This window comes from Pteronotus mesoamericanus, unplaced genomic scaffold, assembly GCF_021234165.1.
Source record: "Pteronotus mesoamericanus isolate MK-2021 breed Mesoamerican mustached bat unplaced genomic scaffold, CSHL_Meso_final scaffold_54, whole genome shotgun sequence".
Classification (NCBI taxonomy): domain Eukaryota; kingdom Metazoa; phylum Chordata; class Mammalia; order Chiroptera; family Mormoopidae; genus Pteronotus; species Pteronotus mesoamericanus.
In genome coordinates this window covers 42,599,008-42,623,685 of record NW_026555321.1, presented here as the reverse complement: position 1 = coordinate 42,623,685, position 24,678 = coordinate 42,599,008, and the positions used below count along the sequence as shown (strand labels likewise).

The 24,678-nt window shown below is 36.5% G+C and overlaps 1 protein-coding gene across 3 annotated transcripts in view; it reads left to right on the top strand.

The window, feature by feature from the left end:
* The window catches only part of CFAP20DC (CFAP20 domain containing), a 253,337-nt gene that overhangs the window by 16,774 nt on the left and 211,885 nt on the right, over positions 1-24,678 (top strand). For all 3 annotated transcript variants that reach the window (XM_054595084.1, XM_054595085.1, XM_054595083.1), the window contains exon 4: positions 6,011-6,083. In XM_054595084.1, coding sequence (XP_054451059.1) covers positions 6,011-6,083 — 73 coding nt within the window. The remainder of the gene's footprint in view (positions 1-6,010; positions 6,084-24,678) is intronic.

Sequence of the window (24,678 nt, the reverse complement as noted above, 5' to 3'; positions counted from 1 at the left end):
TGCCCCAGCTTTTGCCAGAGCCCAGGGTAAGTGGCTGCAAACAAAAATTTATGTGTTAGTCCTTTAAAAGGCTCTTTGCATCTCCAGCCATCAGTCTCTGGCAGAGAGCAACCCTGCTGCTTTTCACAGCTGGCTGTTATCTGGGTACTTTTTGGTCTCTGGTGCTGTAGACTGGAGATCCCCAACTATAGTTCAGACCCCACTCTTCTCCGGGGGAGCCTACTGGCTGTTTAAATATCCCTCTGACACTGCTGCCCATGGGCGCCTCACCTGCCTTCTTGAGTCTCCACTGCACTCCTTACCAGTCAGGTTGTGCTAAAGCTGATTCTTCTGTCTGTCCAAGGTTATAAGGCTTCTCTCTCACTATTGTTCAGTTGTTTGTTCCAGGTGGTTTCTCCATAATTTATTTGTAATTCCAGATTGGTCGTGGGAAGAGGTCAGTGTGCCTTCCATTCAGTCCTCTGCCATCTTGAAGTCTCCTTTTTATTTTAAATAGCAATATTTTTGAATTACATTTGAGCATCTCTAAATATGTCAGGTTTTTTTTTTACTTAGCATCTTATCAAATAAAGTGATATTAATTACCAGATTGTGCTCTTCTCCAGTGTAGGAATCTTGCATCATCTCTTTTGTACCCCTACCGCAGGGTATCATATATAGTTGGTATTTAATAGGTCTGTTAAATTTATGGCATAAAGAAACCATACAATAATAGGCTATAATTTCTAAACCAGCTGGCTTTGGTAATGAGACTTGAGTAAATCATTAGCCAGACAAATGAATTCATTTTGTTTTTTGCCCTGGAACGTGTTATATAGAGTTGAAGTAGCTCTGTCTCATGGAAACATCTATCAGTTGAATGGTCTCTTCCAGGACTTTCTGTTTGAGGCTCATCTTTGAAACCATTTTTTTCTCTGCCTGTGGCATCTGATCCCAATGGTATGTTTCCGGATCAGCATCCTCGAAGCCCTGTGTTAATCTAAGTTTCATCTGCTTATCTTTATGAGGTTCGCCCCTGAACCTCCTCCTGCCCCCAATGTGCTATTCTTTTTAAAGGAAATCTCATTTTAACTTGTCTGTTTAAGACCCTTCAATGGCTTTGACCTTACCACTCTACTGATAGAGCTCTTGTCAGAGTCATTAGTGATTTCTGTATTCCTGAATCCAATTGCCAGTTCTCAGCCCTCATTTTGCTTAACATGTCAGCAGCATTTGGCCAGGTTGAAACTCCTCCTTAATCTGTTTTCTTCACTCATTCTCCAGGATGCCCACTCCTAATTTTTGTTCTTATTCACAGGTCTTCCTTCTTAGTTTCCTTTCATAACTCTTCCTCTTCTCCCTAACCTGACTTAATATTGCAGTGTGCTTGGACCTAGTCCTTGACCCTCTTCATACTTTTACTCCCTTGGTTATACCATCTTACTCCAGCTTATATTTCCAGCTCATACTTCTCTCTCAGACTCAAGACTTGTATTTTCAGTTGCTTACCTGACCTTTCTACTTGGACAGATTTACCCTAGAAAATTCTCCTCCTCTTCTAGCAGACAGCCCCATTTCAATGGTTAGCAACTTGTCTTTTTGATTATCCAAACCGAAAACTGTTTTATAATATTAGCCTGATTTTTCTTTTCTTCATTAAGTCCATCAGGAAGATCTTGTTAGTTCTATGTTTAAGTTAGATTCATTCTCTGACTGCTACTTCTTGCCACCTCCAATGCTACCACTCTGGCCCAAGCCACCATTATCTCATGGTTGGAATACTGCAGTAGTCTTCTAATTGTTCTCTCTGTTTCTGACTTGTCTCCCATTGTCCATTTAGCAACTAGAGTGATACTTGTAACGAACCCCTCTGCTGAAAATGTCCCATCTCTCTCAGACTAAACCAGGGATCTCAAAGACCCTACAGTATTGGTGCCCTCTTAACTCTCTGACTTTATCTCCTCTTAATTTTTCCCTTGTTCACTCTGCTGCAACCATACAGTTTTCCTTACTGTTCTCAAACATAGCTTGGTAGCTTCCTTTTCCCAAATAGCTATATGGCTCACATGCTCCCCTTCAGGCTTTATCATCCCTGACCTTTCCTTTAAATCCTTCCCATACTTTTGATCCCTTTTACCATGCTCTACTTTTTCCAATAGCTCTTATCACCATTTAACATGCCATTTATTTATTCATTTGTTTGTTTTTCTCACTATTACCAGAAAGTAACTGCCACCAGCACAGAAATTTAGTCTTTTTGTTCACCTAGAACAGTACCTAGCGCATAGTAGACATCTACTAAATCTTTGTTGAATAAAGTAATGAATATATGAGTGGCTTTCCATTGATTTTAGGATGACCTATATCCTTCATGTGGCCTTGGAGGCCCCAAGTGATTGGGTTTCTAGCTATTTGCCAGACTTGTCTCCTGCTGCTTTCTCCCTTCTGTCTTTCCTACCTGCCCTTTAGGCCTTTTAAGTTCACCTACTCTACTATGGCCTTTTTCATTATATGATGGAGTGTTCCCTCTTCCTGTAAAATCTGTTCCTCTCTCCTACCCCCACCTTTTTTGCTCTGTCATCCCTGCTTCTTCTTCACAGCTGAATTCCAATTTTATTTCTTCAAGGAAACCTTCACTCATCATACTTTTCCCTCTAAGACCCAGGATCATATGCTTTAAAGCACCATAACCTTCTTCGTGGAACTGGTCTATAAATTCTAAGAGGGCAGAGACCATATCTGTCTTATTCAATACAAAAATTTCAACACTGAGTCCTGAACCTAGTAGATGCCTAATAAATCTTTATTGAATAATAGATCTAGTTTATATAAATAATCCTATAATTTGTAATGCTAAATTATTGACCTTGTTTTTACATGAAAAGTAAAGGGACCCAGACAGGTTTTCTCATTTACCCAAGCGATATGGAATAACCCATAATGAAAGCATAATGTTTCCTCTCATCTATATTGAAGCAGTGAGGTGCAGATTAGTGTGCTGTTTGTGCCAGGACTGTGATAGGAACCAGTTTCAGTCATGATTTATCAGGGCACTCTTTGGACAACTAACACATGTAAAATGTATAGAAGGTGTATAAATGTCATTTTCTGTAATGAAACAACTGTAAAACCACTGCTTAAACATCTAATGGTATTTTACTAGTGAAATGTGTTTTAAAATATTCAAAAGAAAAAAGAGCCTGATCCCTTAAAAATAAAGATAGTTTGTCTCAGGACAAACATTATAAAACTGCAAAAATCTGCATATTTCAGTAAAAACACTAAATTTTTATGATTTTATATACTTAATGGGCATTTTTTTTTTTTACTAACAATAGTTCCACATTCAACATTAAAGTGATTTTAAATATAACATAGATATGAAGACTCCATTTGAATTTACTAAGCCCCTGGAAAAAATATTACTATAGAGTTTATTTAGCTTTTCTGACACACAGGATCAGTGTATGTTAAATGTTATTAAAGTTCTTTTTTCTTTGTCAGATCATCACCATATATTATTTTCATACTTCTTTTAATCTTGGAAATGAAGCCTTTTGGAAACTAGAGCTTCTGTATGTGAGACAGTAGAATTATAAAGGTTTCTTTTTTGAGGGCAAGTGCCTTTCATATCTAAGAATGTTCATATAAAAATGCACTGTATGTGTAGCTCTTTGTATTTGAAGAGAACAGTGCTGATTCAGTGAGATTTATCACATAAACTAGGGACCTTTTGTAAAGACTGTATTTCTTTATCCTGGTGCTCTCTCAGCTCTATTTACAGAGGCCATTGTGCAGTGGAAATATACCAGAGAGCCAATCAGTGGAAGATGCAAGAGAGAGATCGGTTAACAATGCTTTATTTAGGTTGGCCTCATTTTGATATCTAATTTTGGTTTTGTACTCCAGGACCCTGGTTTCTTCACTGGATTTTCCCATAAATATGGTACAATCTGATTCTTAAGAGAATGTTCTAAGGTCAGAGCCTGTTATTCCCTATTTTTGTTATATTGCTTACTGTATGGATGGTACTAAGCTCAGTATTTTAAGCAAATGGTATCCTTGTATGTTTGATTTAGAAATATTAAACATATTTCATCAAATATGTTTATTGTTTAGATACTGAATTTCTTGTATGATACAGGAACTGTTTAAGTTGTTCAGGAATGTTGTTAAACAGTTTACCAAGGGAATTATAAACCAGACTGCCCTCACATAGACTATTTAAACACATATTATTACTTTAAAATATTTAAATATGTTAGGCCTACTGATTTGGAATAAAAAGTTCCTAAAAGGTATGTTTTGGGAAGTAGTGATATTAAAACATCCATTAAGAGCATCATATTTGAGAGATCAAGCAAAAGTTCAAAACCTAAGAGGAAAAGAATTAAGTGTATGAATCTGAAGAGGTAGTTGTTGGGAAACGCCCCATCTGGTTTCAGGGACTGTAACCCCGCCTACAGGCAGGAGGGCCCCAAGGCTGGAAATAATCAAGGAGGCCTTGGGAAAACAGGCCACTGAGGAGGTGGTAACTTGTCCCCCCCACCCCCCTGCTTGGCCCTGTGATGGTCACTTGTTGATGATGAGTAAGTTCCCTCAAGAGGAGGGATGACCTAAGCCAGCATCGACCAGTATGGTCAGCAGACAAGGACTTGGAGGACACAGAGAAAGGGCAGAAAGGCCTGCACCCCTCGGCTTGGCTTGGACTTGACCAGAGTCCTCATTCTATCTGAAAGAGGCCTCCTTATCTCTTGGTGGCTCTGCCCCGCCCGCCTGGCTCAAGCTTGAAACCGTATTAAGGGCAGGTTCAGTCCAAAACTGGATCGGGTGCTCCGGGGACACTCAGGCCTAGAAATAAGTTCCTCTAAGCATGCTTGTTCTTCCCTCAAAAGCGATGATAACCAGTTCAAACTGAGAAGGCGATTTACATTATTCATAGACGCTGACCTGAGACAGATCTCTTGTGTTCCTCCAATTGTTATCCAAGATCTCTATCTGTTTTCTGTATACATAGCCTTTTGACATTGATTGATGAGCTTTGCATCCATACCCCTGTGCATACTGTTCTCAATAAAAGCGTTTGGACGGGGGGGATTCAGGGCCTTCTCTCACCTAGAGGGAAGAGCCATGTCCCCTCTCCTAGCAAACAGAGAAGTGTTTGCAATGACTCGTGTTTATTCCCCCATCCGTGACAACCCCGAGGCGGGCTCTGGGGGATTCAGAGCCCTGCTCCCTCCTCCGCTGGCTCCGGACAGTAACCCTCAGATCCAGGAGCCCCGCACTCCACCGTGGTGCTCCCTGCAATGCGTTGCTCCCCCTTACAGGTAGTATGAAATTAATTGATTTTTGAGGCAGTTGCAGACTTCACCTATCCAAAGTGCCAAGGGATTGGTTTTTCTTCAAATATTTTTAATCAAGATGAAGCTGGTGATGGGGAATAAAAGTTATCAGTTTTTAATTTGCAAATATTAGATTATATTCCTCCATCCATCTCAATGTGGACAGCATATTTAAAACCATATAAACCTTGATATGGTTTATATGGTTTGCTGATATATGGCTCATCAAACCTTCAGCTCTAGTTGTTATAATTGTTTTTCTTGATCTATTGTTTTTTATTAAGTTGTTTAGTACAGTTAAAAGTGTCAGTGGATAAAAGTAATTGCCGAATGCTTTTATGGCTGCCTTGATGGAATCTGTAGTTCAGTTTTATATGTCTCTATGTACATTTTCTTTCAACCTATTAAAAGTAGTCAATAAAAAATTATTTTTAAAATTTTCATAAAAATTTAACCAATCCCACAGATGGGACTTTAAAAAGCAATATTTGTTGTTAGAGTTTGATTTAACTTAATCAGTTTTTTGCTTTCATAATGCAATTGTAGCTCATGGGTAGTGCTATTTCAGTTCTATATATTACTGAAATGCTAAAAGCTTGAACTTGTTGATGACCTTTGATTATATTTGTCTGTATGGACATGTAAATGGTTTCAACATATGAATGTGTATTTTCCCCCTCTCATTCTAGTTGGGCTGATCCAGAGGTTTCTTGTACTTCAGATTTACATACCCCTGGGACAAGACTTTTCCACCGAATTGCTGTAAGATATATAAAACTTCTTTCAATGTTTTTATGTATTAGACATTTGATCAGTTAAAATGATATGAATAGTCATTAATTACAAATGGCAGTTTTTGCATTAAAGAGCAGTGACTTATCAAGCTGACATTAAGTAATTAAACTAATTTTATCGTATTTCTTAGCTATCACTAGAGTCTGGCATTTCCCTAGGGAAAGGAAGCAAATTTCATCTGTTTAAGAAAATATCAGAGGATTATGAATTTGGCAATAAACAGCCTATAACTTGAAGAAATAAATAGTCCAAAAGTTTGAGATTCTGGTTGAAATGAGGGGTGATATTATGTTTTGTGTTACCTGCTATTCAAACCTATGTTTGATTTAAAATTGATTGAAATACCTCATTTTAATGTTGTTTAATTTAGCTTAGCAATATTGGTCCTTTCTGCTTACATATAGATGGCTCATAGGTATTTGTTTTAAATGATCTTTCTATTTAGCAAAATAGAAATTGTTTAGCAAAAATGAGAACTTTTATTCAGTTGTGCTATCTTTTATCTGAGATAATTCTGAGAATGAGAATATTTGATTTGTATAGTATACTCATATAGAATTGAACACTGTTTAAGATTTAATTAATACAGGGTGTGGTAGTTATTCATGTGGAAAATAATACAATAATTACAAAATAAGAATACAAGAATAAACTGTGTTTCACATACTCACAACTGTAAACCTACTTTTGCCACACCCTGTAAATTTGTATGCTTTTATCACAACATTACATTTAAGGTATGTTATTTTTAATTTTTTTTTTTGTAATTAATAGCTGTCCAAAGTCAAAGCTTAGGCTTTTATTTTCCCTGCTGGAATAAATGGCTTTTTCTATTAATGGAGGTAATTTTGTACTAGTTACACTGGTACAAACTAAGAGAAAGGAGGAACTTCTTTAATAAAATGAGAATAACAAATTTAAGGGTATTCATTTCTGTTTGTTTATGTGAATTAGAATATTAATAACTTGTGCAGATGTTGGTAAAATATGAATTTTAGCTAATATACAATCTTGTTTTCTTGATTGATAAAAGATAGATGGAACAGTTCATACCTTTGTTTCGTTCAACTTTTAAACCTCAGTGAACTTCTCAGATTTTCTATCATCTACCTGGGTTACCAAGATTCTTTAAAATAGTTCTTGTAGTAGTAGGAGCAAAAAATTATTTGATGCTCTATTGTATCTTTTTCCAGGTCTGCAGAAAGAGCATTTTTAAAACCCTAAAGACAGTCTACATGTACAGAGAGTACCATATTTATTTTTGGTGTAGGGGAAACGGTTTCCTACTAAATGGAAGAAAACAAATTATATTTTTAAGTTTGTTAAGTTCTTTGCATAGAAATCTACTTCAGACCCTCTTATTCTTCTAATGTCTAACGTTAGAGTTTGAGATTCTTCAGAAGCAGTGGTGGAGGCACCAGTGGGTGGCCTTTTGATAAAAGCTGTGCAAGGCACTTGGTTGAACCTTCTACTAATGAGCACTCTTTTTCTATAACAAATTAAACTTTATTTGTGCCTCCAAACATTTGAGCTTATTACCCTAACCTAAGCCATATACTGTTTTATCTAATTTAATAATAATTAAAGCTTTAATTATTAAGAAATTGATAGGTATCTTAGGTTTAATTTAGTCATAGCAAGAGAGCAGCTGTTGTAAGCCTAACTACTCCTTGTTACCTGTAATTAATGCTGTTGGCCTGCTTAAGGATGGAAAAACATTTTCAGAAGTGATGGGATTAATCATTAGATTTTGATTTTAGTTGCCTGTAATCATAAATTCTCTTGATCTCATATCTACATGAACATTTGGGTTTTCCAAGTGGTTTTAGTTTTATAGTTTTAGCGAGATAAATTTATATGGAAGGTGAAAATTATTAAATAAATTGTGAGAACATTCTCTGTCCTGACTTTGGAATTTATCAAATTATAAGAAAATATATATACTCCGCATTTGAATTTGTTGCTAATAGATAATAAATATATTTTGTTATTTTAGGAAGTAATGACAGAGTCCATGCTTTTACAAGGAAGAAAGTAGAATAATGAGTGTAGTTTGTTTTTCTAACTACAGCTTTTTTTCCCCTCTTTAATGAAAGGGCTTTCTTTCAGCACCATTAGTGTTTTACTGTATTTCTAGCAGCAAACCTTCAGGCTATTTTAAATAATACATTTCTCTCATGAGCTTGTAGAGTCACACAGCCGATAGTTTTCTGGCTTCTAAAATTTTCCATGGTCAGAGTGGGAAAGGCATTTTGTTTTACAAAGATAACGTTTACACATCAAGAGGTTTTCATTAGTGGACTCTTGCCAGCTGGTTTATTAATTTAATAATAATTTCTCCAACATCTTCCTGTGTCTCCTGTGCACTAGATGATTATACTGCTGAGGGTGAGGTCATGCATCTGTGGGTTAATGGATGCCTTAGAACTAGCAACAGCTCTGCTTGAGGAATCAGTCAGTCAACAAATTACTGAGTTTCCGTTATTGCCAGGCAGTGTTAGGCACGGGGGAGGCAGTATACCTTGAATCTGTATACCTCTCCCCACTCTTACTACCGCCCTCCTAGTCCCAAACCACTGTCACATTTCCATTGATCTATTGTTAGAGAATCCCAGTGGGTTTCCCAGATTCTTTTGTCCTTTTCCAATCTAGTCTCCACATTGCAGCTAGAATGATCTTTCTAAAAAGCAACTGTAATTCTCATTGTACTGAAAATAAACTCCCAAATCCTTGCTATCCCTACGTGCTCTGGTCGCTCATCTGCCTCTTCTCATCTTATACCATTTTGCCCTGCACACACCATTTGTCAGACATGCTGGCCACTTTCCAGCCACACTGGCTTTCCCTTCCTCATACATCAGTTAAGGTCTCTTCTTAGGATCCTCTGCACTAGTGATTTAAATCCACATTTCTTTGCCTTGCCAACTCCTACTCAGTCTTCTCATAACAGCTTGTGTTCCTTCTTCAGAGAGGCCTTCTTTGATTTCCTTTGACTAAATGAGTTTCATCTCCTATATTCTTTTCTAACACCCTCCTCTTTTCCTTTATTACAACTATACCAGTTTCTAATTATATTTTTACTTGATTATGTCTTTTTGAGCAGACTTTAAGTCCCATTAGGACTGGGACCCTTTTTGTCTACCCAGCATGATATCCCAGCACCTAGCAATGCCTCACACAGAAGCTTTGAAGTCTGGATGAGTGGGCAGGAGTTGGACTATTAGACTGAAATGAATAAACAGGACCCACTTTCTGTCCTCATATAGTTTACTCTGAGGGTTAAAGATCAGTTGAAAGGCAATTTAAATACATCTTGATAAATGTAATGATGTTAGAGCAAGACCTATGTGGAACATGTAAGGTATTAGGTAGAAGGAAGCGTATAGGCTAGGAATTAGACAGATCCAGGGTCAAATCCTGCTGTACTTCTGTGGGACTTTGGGCAAATTATTAACTTACCTTAAATATAGGATGAGAGTAATAATACCTACCTCACAGAAGTGTCATAAAAATTCAATGAGAAAACATAAAGTATAATGGCTAACATTTATTAAGCAATTACTAGAGGAAGGGGGACCCAAAAAGAACAGAATTTATTTATAAAAAATTGTGTATTTATTTTTACATGTTTTAACTTCAGCCACCTTCAAAATACTCTCCATTTGATGCAATACACCTATTGAGACTTTTTCCTGCTGTCAGTTTTTGAACTTGTTGATTTTGATGCCTTTTATTGCTTCTGCCATTTTTTTGTTTCACCTTTTTCACGTTGGCAAAACATTTCCCTTTAAGGACTTTTTTCATCCCAGGGAAACAAAAAATAGTCACTTGGGGCAAAATCAGGTAAATAGGGGCGGTGGGTCATGGGGGGGTCATGCTGTTTTTGGTCAGAAACTGCTGAACACTCAGTGTGGTGTGGGCAGGTGCGCTTGTAAATCACCCATCAGGAAATGGGCAAATACATTGATAGAGACTTCAAAAAAAATGAACTAAAGCCAAGCACAGTCTCTCACAACAACGCCAGCTTGTACACTGATACAGATGGGTTCTTAGAACACTCACCTAGTAGGGGAAACCTACACTACAAGAGGCCCACCCTCTAGAAGCTAATTTTGGAGTTTGTTTTTTGTTTTTGTTTTTTGGTTCCCTTGTATATTGGACTATGCTGTAAGCACTTTAATTAGTTTATTTCAATTTATCCTTAAAACAAGCCTGTATGGTAATCATAATTATTGCCTCTGTATTACCACTGAGGAAACTGAAGTCCAGAAAGGTTAAGGAATTTGCCAGAGATTATAGACCTACTTACTAACTCTCAGAGCCATATTCAAACTTGTAGTCAAAATCTAGTTGATCTCAGCGAAAAGGCTGAGAAACAATAGTGTAGTCTAAATGTAGAACCTAGCTCTGCAATACCATGCCATGCTGACATACTTGTAAATATGGTTATTTATCTAACTATACATCAATATATATGTAGGAGGGATATTTTATTTGAATCTTGGTACAAATGAAAGTGCTAAGCCTTCTGCATCTTTTGTAGAAGCTCCCCATAATATAGTGTTATCATTAGAATTCCAAGAAGGAAAGGTATTTCACTCTGAGATGTTCCTGTTTTTGTCTTTACCCTTTTAAGAGAGAAATGCCAAGGAGTTAGGGGAAGAATTTTCCCCAGATATTTTTTTTGTTTTAGTACTTTGCATCTCAGATGTGACAGTACTCACATTACACTCTATTAAAAGAGAGCTGAGAATCAACTTTACTTCTTTATTGATTATTTACTTTGGTTCATACCTAGACCTTATTTTCCTTTAACATCTAAAAATTATGTTATTCAAAATCTTGCAGAGCTTAATAACCTGACTAGCAATTATGCAGACACATTACAGTTTGCATGTAGAACAATGGGAGTTTTTACTGTACTAACACGCAACATCTCTAGCAATACAGTAACAGAATTCTCCCATATTTCTCTTTCTTTTTTTGCTGTCAATCCACAAACAAAAATCCCCTCCCTTGCTTTTTATAAATAAACCCTGTGTTTTGATTTGCTTGTTTCTTAGTAGCAGTTACAATTTTCATTTCCAAACTATTTTTGTGTACCTATACTCACTGACCTCAAGTTAAATGATTCAATAAACAGTAGATTTTAAAGAATTCTTTCATTTTGTGATCCCTTCTGTACGTATCATCATGGCAGTGGGAAGGCAATAGCTCTCCTGTGTGGGTTGGTAGGTGTTTCAGAGCCTGGGGGGCAGACATCTGGTACACGGGAGGAACTGTATGAACCAGAGCTCTTGGAAAAGAACCAACTGCATATTGAAATAGAAATCCATTTTGCTAAATTTGATGCTGCCTATCATTCTCAGTGACTTTAGACGATTATAGTTTTTGACAGGAATTATATTTATTTATCTGAATATTGTTGATCTGCATTAATTCCTTTCGTTATCCTTATTTTGTCTTGATCTTGGTGAATTCTGAGGTTTTGTAATGTTAATGCCTCTAGAGGATTGATATTATTTTTCTCATTTTCACTCAGCTCAACCAGTGCTTTTTCAACATGCAGGATGAACATACTATGAAAGCCAGTGGTAGGCATCGTGTGCTATTTGGAGAGGTTAGAATTCCCAGCTTGTGAATCCTAGGGAATGTTATTACTATCAAAAGGTTTTGTATTTTGAGCACTTAGTTGTTTGAGTGTTACTTGTGTTTGAAATCTGATTAAGGTAAATTCTTAAAAAAGAGAGAGACCACTAAAAGAGTCTCTAATCCTTACAAATTTTAACTGATTTTTTATGATCTCTCTATTGCAATGTTTTGAGTTGGAAGTATATCTGAGTAGAGTTTAATGATTGTAACCTAGAATTCAACCTAGGATTTCTGATGCTCATTCCAGTTTTTGTTTCATCCTTTTGCTCTGTCCCCTAGTTATGTGCCTTTAGGCCAGACACTTAAATTCCATCTCAGTTGTCCCTTCAGTAAATGGTATTGTGACCTTTTTATTTGTATTTTAATTGCCAGAGTTAATTGGTGATTATTAGTTTTTCCTAAAAAAATTTTGGGTTTAGATTTGTGTGGCTCTCAGAGCTTTTTTGTCCATTTCTGAAAAGTAAAAAACTGAAACATACCTATCCTACAATAGTAAGCTTTAGTGCTGAGGTAATTTAATGAAAATTACTCTTGCGTCACCTTTTCTGTATTGTTATTAGTGAGTTACACAAAGAGGTCAGAAAAGAAACTTAATAGAAGTTTAGGGTTCTTCTACCCTATTGAATTCTGCTCCTGCTGTCCCGATGTTGGAGACAGTGAACTCTTTTGAAACTTTAAACCAAGTAAAGTGAATGCGGCCTCACAGCTGCAAACCTGTTACCTTCACATGTCATCAGTCTCCCACAGCCACTTTAAAGCTACCAGAGTTGGGAGAATACCTAAATGTGTTATCTTCAGATCAGAATGACATTGGTGAGCGCTTTTGAGATTGTGTCCATTTAACAAGGTACAGCTCTTCCTGTGGAAAATTTACTTTATTTTTTTTTTTTTGTCACTTTGATGTCTTCCTTTGAAGAAAATAGTGGTTGCGATGTAGCTCTTAAATTATTTATTAAACTAAGCACAAAGTATTATATTATCCAATAAAATCATTTGTCACTGAATGAATATATCTCTAAACTATATATTTAGAACTGAGTAAAAGTGGCCAATGGTTGCTCGTTTTTAAACTGGAAGTATTGTATAATAAAGGGGTAACGATATTGCAAGTTCATTAGCATTTTGAATGCATTTCATGGCTAATTCCAACTTCTATTTTTTCTTTTTAAAATCATCAGTATTTAAATATCATTATTTTAATTATGTCCAATTAAATGTACTTGCATAATCAGTATGTTTGGTTACATGCTTAGTAAGAAGCACTTTAATATGCTTTGCATACTGACTTTCATAATATCTTAAAGTTGCATGCCTTAAAATAAGTTTTAGGTAGAAGTTTTAGATAACATGTGGTAGGTATATAAACCAGGTACCATATTCTTTATTTTAAAAAGATGTTCTTTGAGAAATCTTTTCTTTCTTGTTCTTAGTTCAGTGTTTTACTTTTCTCAATTATTTTAAAAATACTCTTTAGATAACCTTGATACGTGTTGAAAGCTAAAATAAAATGCTAACAAAAGAAAAATTGCACATATGAAAATATTTGAAAGTGTTCTTACTCTATAAAATTATAATAAGAGACCATGCATTTGTGAAGCACTGTGCAGTTAAATGATTACCCTATACATATCAAGGCACAAGTCAGGTCCTGTGATGTGTTAGATGATAGGCTTGGGAGTCCTTGCCTCTGCCATGTAGTAGCCTGATGATCCTGGGCAAGTGGCTGAACCCTCTACATGTGTCACAGCCTCATCTGTGCAATGGGATGGTATTTATACCTATTTATTGAGTTATTATATGGATTAATTTGAATAATGCCAAGTAGTAACTGTACTGTAAATATTAATTTATAGTTTTTACATCCTTAATATAGATGGGAATGCAGGGATATTTAATTTTTAAATTGTTCTTCTGAAACAAGTTGAGCATGTCTTTTTCCCTGTGAAATTTTTATGGTACTCATCCCTGAAAATGGTGATAAAGCAGCTTTTCCTTGGCAGCCTGCTTAACTATTGACTTATTTAGGTTCTCTGTCTGGAAGGAAGTGATCAACATGAACATGAAAAGAGAAATGACCCCATCATTTGAGTATGAATGCTAACGATTTATTTAAAAGACAACTATAGGAATTACTGGCATCATAGTCTTGGAATGAAAGGAGTTACAGTTTACTAGGCCAAGTGTAGAACCACAGATAGAGAGGGATATTCATCTGTGAAGAGACAGGACCTGGGGAAATAGATAAAGCAGGTAGACTTCCAGTGATGTAGAGCATAAGAAAAACAGGCCAGTGTGTGTTCTCCTTCACTGACAGGCATGACTGACGATGACTCACAGCCAGCCAGATCCACATGCTCTCCCTTCTTTGCTACGGCAGAGTTGGGGAGCTATGTTTCTTTGATACCATTGATGTGTAGCTCACTTCTTATTGTCAGGAAAAATGTTTCCTCTGGTGTGGTCCTCCTTCCCTCTCACTGTATTTTATTTTTATTCTGGCAGTTAATTATATTAACTATTCAAAATAAGAATAATTTTAAACACCTACAAAATAGAATATAATATGTATGTTATGGGACCTATATAGTCCTTATTATAAAATTAATAACAATTTAAGACATTTTCATTATTAGAACATTCTAGAACGATTTAATATGGAGGAAAAATTCTTAGCTAGGAATTAAAATATATCATGGAAATTTATGCAGTCCTTTGGCTTTGATTAGATTGGCTAGTAATAAATATAAGGAGAAGCTCCCTGTGGGGAGGATTGGTATCTCTAGCATTCCTGATTTTTGTAATTTTTTTCCATAAATTATAGAATTTCTTACTTAGATATACAAATATTTTAGAATCTTTATTTGAACACACAAAAACGACTTTAGTGGAATGAAATATATATAGTTAGTTACAAATATATCTTATAGTAGCATAACAGACTTATATGTAAGCCTGTTATTCGTAAGTCTGTTATGACATTTTATCACATAATGGTCTTACTATTTGTATATCTCCACAACCATCTCTTTACCCTAACTAGGCCAGAAGAACTCCAGAAGCCACTGCATTTGGATCCTGATAAGGTTATCATTGACTTTGAATTTCTAAGCTCCATTTATAAAAAACATTGCCCAGATATTACAGTATGTACCTCAGAGTTAATTGGACTTCAGTGTGTTTACAGAGACATAATGTAATCTGTGGCACATAGCGCATGACCACTGATTTCTAATTTCAGCTATTTCTAGTTCCTTGCACTGTTAGACTCCTTTAAGCCAGTTTCAGTTTATGGTGTAGTGTACTTCTTTTGCAGGGAGAAGTGAAGATATGGGTGATTTAAAATTGGTAACATGGTAATACTCAATTTAGAATTTCCATTCATAGAAATGAAGTTTTGGAGCTAGCTGGAAAGAACATTTAAAATTATCTAAACCATTGGTTTTTATGCAGTTCTGAGTCATTTCTGTTACTTCAAACAGAACAGTCCCTCCTCCCTTTTTTCAATCTATTAGGCATTTTGGGATGAAAACCTTTATATATTTTATGTGAACAGAGGATGTCATTGCTCCCTCAAAAGTTTGAAATTCACTGATAAGGCTTAACCTTTTAAAAACTGGGTAGTATTACATACTTAAATAAAGCTGACAGTGCAGATTTCAACTATGTTTAAGTTCTCTGTTGCCAGGAACTCTATCACCTGCTTTTACTTTTGAAATGATCAGTATAAGTTTTAGATTTTAGTCTTGGGCAGCCTGGGTCCATGGGAAAAGCCATCATATTTGCTGCCGCCCAAGCTTCTTCTTCCAAATGCCCCACTGCACTGGTGGTCACTGGACTTTTCTGGACATGATCTCAAACTCCTCTCCCTCCATAACTCATTCTGCTCCTCCCACTTGCCATAGACACCCAGGTTGATCAAACCCTTATAGGCTCTTTTGCCTTTATCTTAAGTTTTCATCCAACCTAATTTCATCTGTACACCATTTGAAACCCCAGTCATTCTTTAAGGTCAAACTCAAATGCACATCCTCATGAGTCCTCAGCGTTCCCTTACTTGTATATGTAAGGATGTCTTATTCATCATTGTAATCCCCACAGTACTTAGAATTCTGTGTGCATGGTGGCTCCTCAGGAACGTTTGTTATATTGTACTGAAATATGTTGATGTACTGTCAGAGTGGTTCTTTGTTTAGAAAAAGACAGGACAAGAAACAAGAATGAGGAAAGAGCAGGTGAAGTGATCTGACATTTTCAGTATAGTTGGAATTTGGTTGCATTTGTTGGTAGTAAATAGGAATAGCTGTTTTGTTTCATATACATAGGTATTACCATTCTTTTTAAAGTTAAATACCATTGCTTTATAACTTGGAAAATAAAATATATCTTAGCACTGTTTAAAATCACATATGATATTGATATACCATAAACAGCGATTTGTAATAAATGTACAAATTCATTATATTTTAGAAATTAATGTGTTAGCATAAACTTTTAAAATGTTTTAGCAGTTCAATTCTCTATTATTATAGGGAATCTACAAATCTTCTCCAATTCCCTGTTTTTTACAGAAAAAAACCCTGAGATCCAGAAAAGGATTATGACATTCCTCAGGATTCAAAGATTCTTAGGAGCAAAGCAGAAAACTAAAATCCAGGGCTCTTGACCTGTAGCATCTTTTTTTTTTTTTTTTTTTTAATAGCTTTGCTGCTTTTAGTACTTGAACTGGAAAAAGCTGAAGGTGCTGTATGATTTTATGATCATGGTTTCTGACACTTTTTAAAGTGAAGTTATTTCTGTAAGTGATTTGGACTCTCAGCTGCAGAATGTTAATTCTGTTTCCATAATCCAGATTTCTGTTCCTCACCACCACCCTACCCTTTAATAATTACCAGAAATAAGTTAAATTGTGGGGGTCAAGATTAGTGAAGTAAAACAAAACAGCTGTTTCTTTTAAGGATTGCTTGGTTGTTAGGGACTGAAATCTATTTAAATTATGCCAAGTAAAAAGATAAGTATTGGAAGAACATGAAGAAATCTTATGGACCCAACTGCAGAAGTCGATACAGGACTCTTGAGAGGTGACACTTGCCAGCAGCTTCTCTTTGGTGGCTACTCTCTCATCTCTTATTCTGTTAGTAAGTCTTCTCTGCTCCTCTCTTTGATCCTATGGATTGGTTTTCTCTAATTATTTGCCACTGTGCATGTGTGCAAATATGGCTACCACATCCCTCTATGACTCTACAGCTCCAATACTCATCACTCTCTGATAAGGTTCATCGTTCTGTGTTATCTTCCAGTTCAGATTTGAAACAGTAGTCAGGATTGGTCCTTGCCTTAGTATTGGCTTTAAGCCAACTATTCTATTTTGGTTTCAGAGGTTTTAAACTGGAACAGGTTCCCCGAGAAAAGGCTGTGGGCAGCACAGCAGATGGACTGATAACCAACTGCACTGCTCTTTGAGTATGGACATTTGTCACCTGCCATTGACCTCTACAGATATTTCTGAGCCCCTTTTCTGGCATTCAGGAGTAAATAGTGGCCAAATTTTTTACTATGGTCAGATCTACTTTGATACCACTCTTGTCCTAGTTCATATACTTTATTTAGCCAAAATCCTAAGATTTTCTCAATGGTACTGATATACTTAGTTAATCAGGATAGGCCTTGCTTTGTGCAGTCACTGAAGGACTAAGCCACAGTTATTCTGTGCTTTTCTAGCTAAATAATAACTGATTAGTTAGGTTTATTGAACAGCTACAATATGTTAGGCTCATTTCATTCTGTATTCGCCAGGATTGCTAGGGTGGTTTACAGCAACTTCATGGATTTCTGTCTCACATTAGTACTCACTTGAGTACTGCAGTTGCACTGTAGCTCTGCATTAGCTGTAGATTGTCCCGTGCCATCATTCCAGAACCTGGACAAAACCTACATGCCCTATCTGGGACATGCTGTTCTTGAAGCAAGGGCAGAAGAGCAAGAGCCTGAGCAGAGCCACGCAATTCAATTTCAAGTTTCTCCTCAGACATGTGTGGCATATGTCACTCTACTTACGTCCATTGGCCAATGCAAATTATATGACCAAGCCTATAATCAATGGGGCAGACACATGTAAACCTCCTATACAAAGAGGGTTAGTGAATGACTGTCAGCACTGATAATATACACAAACACATATACATTATCTCAGTTATCACAGCGTTCTTGAAATGTGTAAATCATCACCATCATATAATTCATTAATTTAACAATTATATATTGAGCACCTACCATGTCCTAGACACTATGTTGTTGAATTAATAAGGGTCAAGCGAGTACCCTCACTATCCTATCTCATGTATTTTGACAACATGGGTTCCTTTTATTGAAAAGTTGTGACTCTTGGGTATGCTTGTGCTTTCTTTCTTGTAAAACAGCAGTTCTCAAATTCTTTGGTCTTCGGACCCCTTTACACTCGTAAAATTTATTGAAGACCCCAAAGACCTTTAGTTTATGTGGGTTTTATCCGTCAATAGTTACCATATTAGAAATTAAAAGTAACTTAAAAGATATATTATTTAGAAATAATAGCCCCATTACATATTAGCATAAATAAATAACTACAGCATAAAATATCTGTATTTTCCAAAGCAAAAAAAGAAATTAGCAAAGAGTACCATTGTTTTTACATTGTTGCAAATCTCTTTAGTATCTGGCTAAATAGAATACAGGTGCATTCTCATGTCTGCTTCTGTATTCAATCTCTTATGATATAATACATCATGTCATCTCTGAAAAATTCCACTGTATACTTGTGAGAGAATGGGGTGAAAAGATAAATAACATCTTAGTATTGTTCTGAAAATAGTTTTGACCTCTGAGAGTCCCTGAAAGATTCTGGGAGACTGTCAAGGTTCCCAAACCACCCTTTGAAAACTCTGGTCCCTTAACCACACTTTGAGAACTGCTGTTCTAACGTTTATTCTGAAAGCAAATGCATGATATCCTCACTTAATGCATTTTACTGGAGTGTCACTTTTCTGTTAGTTTATTTTATAACTTAGGTAACTTTATTAGCTAGACTAACATGCTGTAAGAGATAATCCCCAAATCTCAGTGGTTTAACACAATATATGTTCATTTCTTATACATAACACAATCCAGTGCAGGTCAGTGGTAGGGCTCAGTCCCCCACAGTCATTTAGGGACCTAGGCTCCTTTCCTCCTTCCATCTGAGCCTTAGGGTCCTGTGCTGGATCCCACATATCTACCTGATCAGCAGGAAGAGAGAGCCTAGAGAATCACTTGGGAGGATATTTCAGATCACATTCCTCTGGCCAGAACTCCTATACCATCCTTAAAAGCATTGAAGGCTGGAAAGGTAGTTTGCTATATGTACAGAAGAAAAAGAAACAATAGAGTTGGGCCAAGATGAATAATCTTCTACCAGAATAATCAACTAAGTTTCTAATAATCAAGTTAAAAGAAAACTTTATGATTTGTTGGTAGCTTTTTCGTCCTTATGTTAGGTTTTTTTTGCCCTTACGAAACTTAAGCAGTGCAAAGTACAAAACAGTGATACTTCATGCTTTGAGAAAAATTGTGGGACATGCCGTGCAATTTAAAATTAATTTTAAAATATTTTTAGCTTTTTATTTCAAAATAATTTCAAACTTAAAAGTTGGAACAGTAGTACAAAGAACTGTCATAAATCTTTTACCCAAATTTACCAGTTAACATTTTGCCACATTTGCTTTTAAACTTTTTTCTCTATATATGCATATGTGTGTGTACATACACACTTTTTCCCAAACTGTTAGGATAAGTTGCAGACTTCAAAACCATTTACTGAATACTTACGTGTGTATCTACTTAGAACAAAAACACTCCCTTAATAGCCACAGTGCAATTTTCAAAATCAGGACATTTCAACATTGATGTAATACTATTATCTATGGTATAGTCCTACTGTCCTTTGTAGCAATTATGTTTTTGGTCTAGGATTACATTTTGCATTTAGTTTTCATGTGTCTTTAGTCTGCATTAATTTGGAATCATTTCTCAGCCTTCTTATGCCTTTCACATAAATGACATTTCTGAAAAGTGCAGTCTGGTTATTTTGTAGTATACCCATTAATTGAGTTTCTCTGATATTTTCCTTATTAGATTCCGGTTATGCATTTTTGGAAAAAATAGTATGAAAGAAATGTTGTGTCCTCAGTGCATTTTATCAGGAGGCATGTGATGTCGGTATGTTCTATTACAGGTGATGTTAACTTTGATCACTTGGTCAGAGTAATATCTGCCAGGTTTCCTCATGGTTAAGTTACTATTGTTCTCTTTAAAATTAAATTCTATGTGGGGACATATTTTGATAGCATAAATATCTTGGTCTTCATCAAGCTTTTATTTGCTAGTTTAGCAGGACAGCACTATAATGATTGCAAAATAAAATGAATTTTAAAGTTATTAGTAATTACACGTGTAAGAAACAAGTATGTTAGACATTTGTTGGTTCTCTGCCTAGCATATTTTGCCACATTTTTCTCTTCCTAAAATTATCTCCTCCTTCCTAATGGCAGCCTGTGTACTTCTAGTAAAAGTGATCACAACATAGTCCCTGGTGTGGCCTTTGATTGGCAGGTCAGTGAGCACATTCCATCCATTTAACCACATTTATTCTTTTAGAAGTGGGAATCTGAGTTACTCAGACCTGATCAGAGTGTTTGGGATGCTGTACTAGAAGTTTTCTTTCCATCTGGCACCATCCTGTGACCGTTAGGATAAAGTTGACCCAGGTGGCAGAAGGGGAGAACTAGAAAGAAACTGGGTCATTGAGGATTGTTTTCAGCTGTTAAATCATTTGACCATGAAGCCTGTCCTCCTTCTGTAATTTCTAATTATGTGAACTAATACATCCATTTATTAAGCGCGCAAGCTTGAGTTGGGCTTTCTGTTAACTTTTGATATAAAGAGACCGAACTGAAATTTCTGGTAAAAAATAAGTAGTAATAGATGTTCTACCTGATTTTTTTTTAAATGTTAAGAATGATTTATGTGTAAAACATTTTCATCACCCAGCAAACAGAAATGGGGATAAGGATTTTTTTGTTTGTTTTTTCACTAGCTTGGTGCTAGCACCCTGGCATAGGCTACTAAGGAAGGTTAAAGAATTGGCAGTGCATATCCCATGTGCCATAAAGCACATGAGCTCATTTTCATTAGTAAAGTTGTTACGGTTGTGGAGAGGGGCTATCTGGACTTTGTTTAGATAACCAAACCAACCTGAGTGAATTAAAATGCAGTATGGGCATCGAAAGCAAGTATGTTGGGGTGTCACATGAATCCCAAGGAGAGTAACCCAGCGGGGTATAGAAGCCAGGACTGGAAAACCTTAAGCACACACTCATTCATCTCAGCTTTTTCGGTGTTTCTGCTTCATTTACAGCCCTATCAGGCAATTTCAAAGTACCTAGGGAGAGAATATGATTGAGTTAGTTTGGGTCAGGGATTCACTCCTATTCAGTTCAGTTGTGCTCATTGGTATAAAAATGGTTTCAGAAGACCTAGCCCTGAGAGTACAAAGATTTCAGGGAGTGTTTTTAGAGACTCCAGCATTGGCTAATAGAGAAACATTTATGGATGCCATAGCCAGCTGAGGGCACAAATCGTAAGCAGGAAAAATGGTCTGTGATGCCTCTCTTCCCTCCCAGGACTCCTGCCCCTCATTGTTAGCCTGCATTTCTCTCATTTGAATGCTTGCTAAGATGCTCACTAATACAATCTTAAGGTTTGGGTTGTAATAATTTCTGGGAAGTTTTTTTATTCTACTAAGGCACTGGTTTACACAAGCAGCATCAACAATCTGGGAATTTGTTAGAACTGCGAATTCTGGGGCCTCACTCCTGAAGTGCAGAAAGAGGAACTGGGGGCAGGGCCCAGCAATTCGTGTTTTAACAAGTCCTCCAGGTGATGCTGACACACTTGAAGTTTGAAAATCACTGCCTTGGGGAAAGCCTGAAATCCCACAAGGTGGCCAGAACCCACAGTCTTCTTCCCAGCATTTGTTCCCGGCTAGACACATTGGTACTGCTTGAATATAGAAACATGTCCGAGTTGCCTTACCCAGTGCTTCAAAAAAGAACACTAATATCTGGCCTTTAAAGAGTAAAAGAGACTTCAACAGCAGAAAGTTTGCTTTCCCCAGCTCTAAAGTCTCCGTATCTTTGGTTTAGTCCCAAGAGACCACTGTGTGTCTAGCATTTCTTAGACATTTTTCTGCCTATGTGCAGAAGTTTGAGTATCTCCTGTTCCTCCTTTACATCCCTACTCTTCTTCTCTTTCCTCCTTCCCTTCCTTTACTTTTCTTTGCCTTCTTTTCCCTCTCCCCTTCCTTTATTCGTGCGCTTTGCTTTCTACTTCTTTTTATTTTTATTTTTCCTTCTTCCTCCTCTTTCTCATTTTTTATAATTCTCTACCAGTTCCTCCTCTTCCTCCTTCCACCTCTCTTAGTAGGGGTAAACTTACTCAAGGTGAAAAGGTGAATGCCCGAGGAAGTGGTAAATGTCATTTCTATAGTCCTGGTTGCTACCCACACACATCCTTAGACACCCAGGGCACCTTCAGGATTATCCAGGGTCTGAGCAAAACCTCAACATTATGCTCTTCAACTCTCAGTCCCCTCAGCCTTCTAGCCCACCCCCACACTGAACCCAGGAGTGACCTTGAACTGTCATGTGCTGGTAGACGTTTACCAATTAGCTCTGTATGCTTGTAAATATTTACCAGTTAGCTCTGGGGTGGAGGGTAGGATATTGAGAAGCCCTGATATTTAGCATTTGGTAATTTAAAATAGTGTAATGGCCACGTTAAGCAGCCAGCCTGACATCACTGAATAAGGAGCTGGGAAGAGGTGCTCACAGTGGACTCTCACAAACCAATCAAACCTGTTCCTCACACAAAGTGGGTCCTCACCAGCTGGGGTCCATATGCAGATCTCCTGCCTTCCCTCATTAATGCCGATGTTTGGATGTCTGGGGGTTAACCACTAATGGATGAATTACTGTAATTTGAAACATAAGATATTTGTTCATGCATTAACAGACTCATTTTTTTAGGACAGACATTGGAATAATTAAAAACAGCAGTATATAATTGCCACACCACCTTTTAGTTTGATTCAATAAAATTCAACTGCAAGTACTGCCAAAAAAAAATTGCAGCCCTTTCAATGATTTGTAAACCCTTTTATTTGTGAGTCTAAGCTCAGTCAAAATATCACTATAAATTGACAGCACTTTTGGATTATGCATATAATAAAGTTTCAGTTAATATTCAGTTAAAATGCAGAATATCATTCAGTGACCCTATCCTTTATATTTGCATTCCACAACATCTCTGGTGGATTTTTATTATTTTTAAGTAGCTTCACATTACGTTTTATGATACATTTCTTCTTGTAACAGTTTTGCATACAGATGGAAATGTTGGGAATCTAGTTTAAGGCTGATCTTATTATTATTTTTTTATTCTCTTATGTGATTGATCTGGTCAGTGAACAAGAAATTCTTTGAGGCCATCCATCACTCCAGTCAGCAGCTGAGCTAAACCTTCTAACTCACTGCTTCTAGTCATTCATGCAAGATTCAGGTTATAAATATTGAATGTGCAAACAACTGTTTAAATTAGCTGTCCTATCTATTTTATGCTATTTCAGTAGAAAAGCAAGCTGATATATTGTTTAGTGGCAAGAAGTAGAAGACAGTGAATTTAGTATTATCCTTTCATACGCTATTGAATTAATCCTTTTGGCAAATATTTAAAATAGTTGAATCAAATTAATTCCTGTTCCCTTAAGTTAAATTAGAAGTAAGGCAACTGAGCATGTAATTCATGTCGCTTTTGGGGGGTTTTATATTCAAACAGTAGCAAGACTGTTAGTAATTATAAATGTAGCCATACTACATTTGACTATATGTCATAAATATAGTAGCATACTACATTATGACTATATGTCATAAATATAGTAGCCAATTGTTAACTGCTTAGTTCTGTGAATTTTGCTACCTATTTGCAATAACAAAATAGGTTGATATTTGGGAAATATTTGGGCAGGAAGGAAAGTAGCAACTGGTATCCTACCATTCCTGGTAAGCATCTAGAATATGGAGCGTGTGCAGGTGTTTGTTATTCTGCTACTTGGATTTATAACAAGTGTGCGCTTGCTCTCACTGGTGTTGATATATGCAACAGCTAAAATGCAAACCAACCATTTGTAGTGACTCCTAGGAGCCATTTGGCATGTAATGAATTTAGGTAATGTTCCAAAAATTGCTATCTGCGTTTTTAGTTTACTTCTCAAATTATATTATTCTGGGAACATCCTTTCAAGTTGAAGACGTATCATATATGAACTGCTTACCAAAAAGAAAATTGTAGGCATGCAAGGTGTTTAGCAGCATGTGACTCTTAGCAGTTGGAGTGCAACCTAACAGAAAAGTTGAGCAATATTTTATGTTACTTTCTGTGCCAAACAATGCTCATCACTTATCCATGTCCATTTTTCTCTGCTTTCTTTAGCAGAATTTTGGTCAGGGTAGCAGTGAGCCTAGCTAAATAGACTCACTTTCCTAAACTTACTTATAATTGGAGATGGCCACATGTCCTAATTCTGGCCAATGGAATGCAGGTGGAATTTGCTGGGTAGTACTGCTCAGAAAACTATTTTAAATGGACAGTTTTAAAAGGTTCTAACTTGTTCTTTAGGTCTATGTGTTTGTTACTTTGTTCTTTCTTTGTTGATGCTGCTGTTGTTTTGTTTTTGCCTAAAATAAGAATACAGTGCATGGAGGTACAGGAGCCTTCTTGGGAGTATGATTGCAAAAGCTATATTCTGAGGATGATGGCATAGTGTAAGAAATGGAGGAAAAAATCT